The 5565-nt window shown below is 31.8% G+C and overlaps 1 protein-coding gene across 1 annotated transcript; it reads left to right on the forward strand.

Moving 5' to 3' along the window:
* The first annotated feature begins 677 nt into the window (after positions 1 to 677).
* On the forward strand, positions 678 to 2213 carry LOC105852737 (zinc finger BED domain-containing protein RICESLEEPER 2-like). The gene is made up of 2 exons (XM_012719369.1): positions 678 to 1374; positions 1489 to 2213. The coding sequence occupies exons 1-2, from the start codon at positions 678 to 680 to the stop codon at positions 2211 to 2213; spliced, it is 1422 nt and encodes a 473-aa protein (XP_012574823.1).
* Positions 2214 to 5565: the final 3352 nt, after the last annotated feature.

Consider the following 5565-nt stretch of genomic DNA (forward strand, 5'->3'; position numbering starts at 1 on the left):
TTACACTGATTTCATAATTCTGAGTTCTTCGTGTTACTTTAATAATAGGATTATATTGATAACACATCCTTCACATCAATATCAATATAAAAGTACACAGTTTGTTTTCTCCTTTTCTTCTGCATCTAAATCCCTATTATTTCATCAAATACTTTGCGGGTTGTCTAATCTTAACTTGTCACTGACTCTCTAACCTCTCTCTGCATCTCCCAGTCAAATGTGCATTTTATTGTATTGAAATAAATTGTTGTTTTTGTGATTTTCTTTTTATAATTTCCGTTTCTTGATGGCGATGTGGCTTTTGTGAGAGAAGACATAATTTACTCACCTGTTATAAGAAAAAGGTGAGAGTTCAGATTCTACTTGATTTGGACCAGCTTTGAACTGATTATGCTTTGATTCGGTTGTTTATAGAAATTTGTTCTTCCTTTTTCTGCATTTTTATGTGGTGAATTGGCGATTTAATATTTTCTTGTTGTCTGAGTGTTAATTAGTGTCATAGAAATTTGGAAACTTTGAAGAAAAAAAAAGGCCATTTAGGTCTAATTCCTGCCAATGTGAAATAGAAATAGTGTTAACTTATAATAGAAATAGAAATATATGTGTGTGTGTGAGTGAGTGTATAACTTATTTATGAATTTAATTTATTTTTATGTGCAACTTTACAGAATATATAAATGGAAATTGAAGGCACATCATCTCAACCACTACCATGTCAACTTACTTCAGAAGAAAGTTCACATCAACCAACTATGAATGAAAGTTGTAATCCGTTAGCTAATGTTTCTACACAAAATGAAACTGTGCAAACACCACACGATGAGACAAATGATAATATGACAGATGAAATACCCGAAGATCATAACAATAGACTTAAAAGTATTGTATGGGATCATTTTACAAAGGTCAAAGTTGATGGAAAAGAAAAAGCTAAATGTAATTATTGCAAGAAATTGCTTGGTGGGAGAGCAAGAGACGGGACCTCACACTTGCACGGACATATGAAAATATGTACTCCACGTTTGTCTACCATGAGACATAATAACGGACAAACATTTCTTACTGCTAAGGTCTTGCAAGGTAAAAAGGAGTTGGGGACTGGAATTTATGATGCTGAAAATGCTAGGAAAGAGCTTGCACATGCAATTATTTTGCATGAATATCCACTTTCAATAGTGGAGCATATTGGTTTTAGGAGATACTCAGCCTCTCTCCAACCATTATTTCAAGTTCCTTGTAGAAATACTATAAAAAAAGAGATATTCAAAGTGTATGAAGTTGAGAAAACCATAATTTTGAAGTTGTTAGAAACTCTCCCACAAAGAGTGGCCATTACTTCTGACATGTGGACTACGAGCAATCAAAAAAAAAAGGGTATATGGTTGTCACTGCTCATTACATTGATGAAAATTGGGATCTACAAAGTCAAATTTTGAGGTAATTATAATTTCTTATAATACTAGTTTGATTGAATATTATTTATATTAGTCATTGAATGTGAATCTTCTTATATTAAGTTTATTTATGTTCCTGCCCCTCATACAAGTGAAAGACTTTGTAATGCATTGGTTGAATGTTTGATGGATTGGAATATTGATATAAAATTGTCCACTATCACTTTAGATGATTGTAGCACTAATGATGCAATGATTGAAACAATTAAGGATAAGTTGCAATTGAATACATTATTAAAGGATGGGGCCTTACTTCACATGCGTTGTTGCGCGCACATACTTAATTTGATAGTAAAAGATGGGTTAGAAGTTGTGAAAGATGGAGTGAAGAGGATTCGAGATAGTGTTGCATATTGGACTGCAACACCTAAAAGGAAGGAAACGTTTGAGGAGACTGCCAAACAATTACGAATCTTTTGCACTAATAATTTGGTTTTAGATTGTCCGACTAGATGGAATTCAACTTACAAGATGCTTGATGTTGCCATTTTGTATGAAGATGTATTTAGTCGATTAAGACAACGTGAATCCCAATACACTGGTTTGCCTACAAGTTTACATTGGAAATTTGCAAAAGATATTTGTGGCAAATTGAAATTGTTCAATTCTATCACTGAAGTGTTCTCTGGCACTAATTATCCAACTTCCAATCAATATTTTCCTAAGATTTGTATGATCAAAATTGCAATAAATGAGTGGATTAAATCCTCTGATGCATTGATAAAAAAAAATGGCAGAGAATATGTTAAGAAAATTTGAAAAATATTGGAATGTGGTTCATGAAATAATGGGAGTTGGTGTTGTTTTGGATCCTAGGTACAAAATAGAGTTGCTTGAATATTATTATGTTAAGTTGTATGGGAATGATGCTAATGACCAAGTTAATTTGATTCGACAGTTGTGTTATGATTTGCTTTATGAATATCAATTGAAAATGAATAATGGTTCTAGTAGTGATTCTCAAATGTTGGATGTCCCTTTAGTAATGTTGAGGATGATGGTTTAGAAGACTATGATTTGTATGTCAGAAGAAAAAAAAAAAGCTAGAACTTTGTTTGTCAAAACTGAGTTGGATGTTTATTTAGAGGAGGAAGTTTTGCTAAGAAGTCCTGATTTTGATATTTTGTTGTGGTGGAAGTTGAATGGTGTTAAGTATCCAACACTTCAAACCATTGCAAAGGATGTATTGGCAATTCTTGTTTCTATTGTAGCTTCTAAATCTGCATTCAGTACCGGCGGACATATCTTATGCCCTCATTGAAGCCGACTTCATTGGACTACTTTAGAGGCCTTGATGTGTGCTAGAAGTTGGTTATGGAGTGCTGAGAAGACTGATATTTGTTTTAAATTATTCATTTAAATTTTAATATATTTGAAATAGCTTATAATTTTGTATATCTTAAATTATTGTTGTTTATATTGTACTATGTTGATATTGATAGGTGATTCAAATTCTAAAGTGGATAATGAAAATGCTATTTTACTCAATGAAATAGAGAGTGATGATGAAGGTATTCTATTATCTACATTGTTTGATTTAAATTTGTCATGTTAAATGTTAATATTTAACTTTTATTTTTTAATATAGGTGAATTGTTGATCAGTGATGTTACTTCACTTTCCAATTCCCGTCTTGAAGATGAAGATGAAGATGATCGTTAGAAAATGCTTATTTAGAATCTTTTTGTTTTGATGATTTGGAACTTTTTACTGTTTTGATTGATTAGTTCGTTTGAACTTTGAATATTTAGAACTTTTGTTCGAATTGAACTTTTGTTGATCAAAATATTATGACTTGTAGCAAACTTAAACAAATTTGAAGATATTGTGATTTTATTATTTTGATTATTATAGTTTTAGAACTTATGTTGAATGTTACTATTTAGTCAAATTATTGATTTTTATGCTATAAATAAAAAAATTCCAATTTTTGGAGTGGGAGCGGATGCGGGGCGGGGAAACCCGTTCCCGTTGGGTGCGGGGGTGGATGTTAAAAAGTCACTCCCGACGGGTGCGGGTGCGGTATTGGAGTTGCGGGTGCGGGGTTGGTAATGCTTAAAATCGTCCCCGCCCCGCCCCGTTGCCATCCCTAACGATAGTCATTGCATTAGGGTTAGGATGTTTTGTGTTGTTTATCTAAGTATTTGAATATTAACATGTTATGATTGTCTTGACTATATTATTTTATATATGTTATTTATTTATGTTTTGTGACTCTTGCATTTGTTTTTGTTTGAGTTAAGTGTAATCTTTGATCAATTGATGAAGACCCTAGAAGTACTTGATGTAAATTAGTAATCAAGCTATTTATGTTTGGTGTTGATCTCACATATCCGATATTCTTGGAGGATTATTTTGGGAACTCTTGTCAATCAATTTAAATTTCTTTAAAAGTCAATCTAGCGGTAGTCTAACCTCTTCATTTAACTTTTTATTTATAAATTTAAATGCATTTTTTTTATCTATTTTCTCTTATTCGCAATTTTAATCATCATATTTCTAAATTCGAAATATAGTATTTCAATTTTTTTTTTAAATTGAACTTTTCCACACCACTGAATTTGGAACTAATTTTGTTGATGCATCAAGTTAAATAATGAGCTAACAAGTCATTAGGTGGTTTGGCAAATGCATACGCCTCTAAATTTTTTTTGTAAAAGACAAATAAAAAAAATCACACAAACCAAAGAATATAGTTTTTTAATTAATAATTCTAAAAAATCACTTCTTATTCCAAGACTACCGCTAGTCTAAACTACTGCAATAATTAATGTAATCCTATAACTAATGTTCTTGTAATCAATAACACCAATTATACTTAATGCTAATTACTCAATCACTCACCAATTACAACTCACGTCCCTCCCTCTTCACAACAATAGCTCAATCCAATTTGGTGTTGGTTGGTACGACCTTGTAATAATCGAAATGTATCAGTTCTTTAAGAAATTAAATCAATTTCATACACACAGCGGAATTTAAATTGTGGCATACAAGATTAGCAAGTTCAAGTAGATTGATAAGCAATTAACCAAGATGCATGCAAGTCAAGATACCAGATTAAACAATATTACTTATCACAAAATATGTTTAACATGCATCTAATATTAATCACATATACAGATATAGCAAGATAGAAAATTAAAGGAGTTAAGGGTTAGAGAAGATTGCACCAAGAATTTATACTGGTTCAGTTGTCAACTTGACAACCTACATCCAGTCCTGACAATCCAAACGGATTTCAGATTTTCTTCTCCAATAGAAAGAATCAATTACAGATTGTCCAGTTTCATCCCCGAAACCTATCTATCTTAATGATCTCTTTCCTATTGATCACCCTTTGATCCTTGTAGATACTCAGCAATCTAACACAGAATCAAAGTACGACTCTTTCTTGTTGAGCACTCTCACCCAAGAAAGTAGCCACCAGTTTCTAGTTGGCTTTTCTCGCTTTCGTTTCGTTTCAAAGTATTATTACAAACAGAATAAAGGAAGAACAAAAAGTAGTCTTCAATCTTGGTCGATGTGACTTCTCACAATTCTGGATATTCAAAGATTGTTCATGAGAACCCTTGTCTTTCAAGATCACTTTTCCAGCTCTCTTATTGATTGTTGATAATCTCTTTTGATGTGATCTGAAAAAGTAATCTCAGTGCATTAACCAAGTGTTATTGATAGTTCTTTTGTATATCAAGAATATTCAAAGTGTATTTCAGATTGTTATTGAAAGAATGATTGAAGACAGTTTACATAGTTTCTGAAAAACATATTAATCAATCGATTCACCAATCGATTTCTTAAAGTGATAAAACCAGTCTAATCGATTTGCCAATCGATTATCGTGTGTCTTGTTTTTCTTGAATCTTGAAACTATATAAGCCAATCGATTTACCAATCGATTCTTTAAACAACATTTTTCAGTGATTATGTTAAGACTGATATGCATCGATTTCGTAATCGATTGCAGATGTTATGTTCAAACTGAAACACATATCAATCGATTTCGTAATCGATTTATTAAGTCTTCATAATCGATTAACAAATACTTAAAATCGATTTGATCACACGCTCAGAGTTCACTGGGTTTTCAAAAGATCTTTCAATCGATTTG

The sequence above is a fragment of the Cicer arietinum genome, chromosome 8 (genome assembly GCF_000331145.2).
Source record: "Cicer arietinum cultivar CDC Frontier isolate Library 1 chromosome 8, Cicar.CDCFrontier_v2.0, whole genome shotgun sequence".
Taxonomy (NCBI): domain Eukaryota; kingdom Viridiplantae; phylum Streptophyta; class Magnoliopsida; order Fabales; family Fabaceae; genus Cicer; species Cicer arietinum.

What these genes read in the sequence shown, in the direction of transcription:
- LOC105852737 (XM_012719369.1), top strand. Translation starts at nt 678, where the DNA reads ATGGAAATTGAAGGCACATCATCTCAACCACTACCATGTCAACTTACT. An exon ending in GAGCAATCAAAAAAAAAAGG is followed by an intron (nt 1,375 to 1,488) that starts GTATATGGTTGT and finishes TATTTATATTAG; the next exon opens with TCATTGAATGTGAATCTTCT.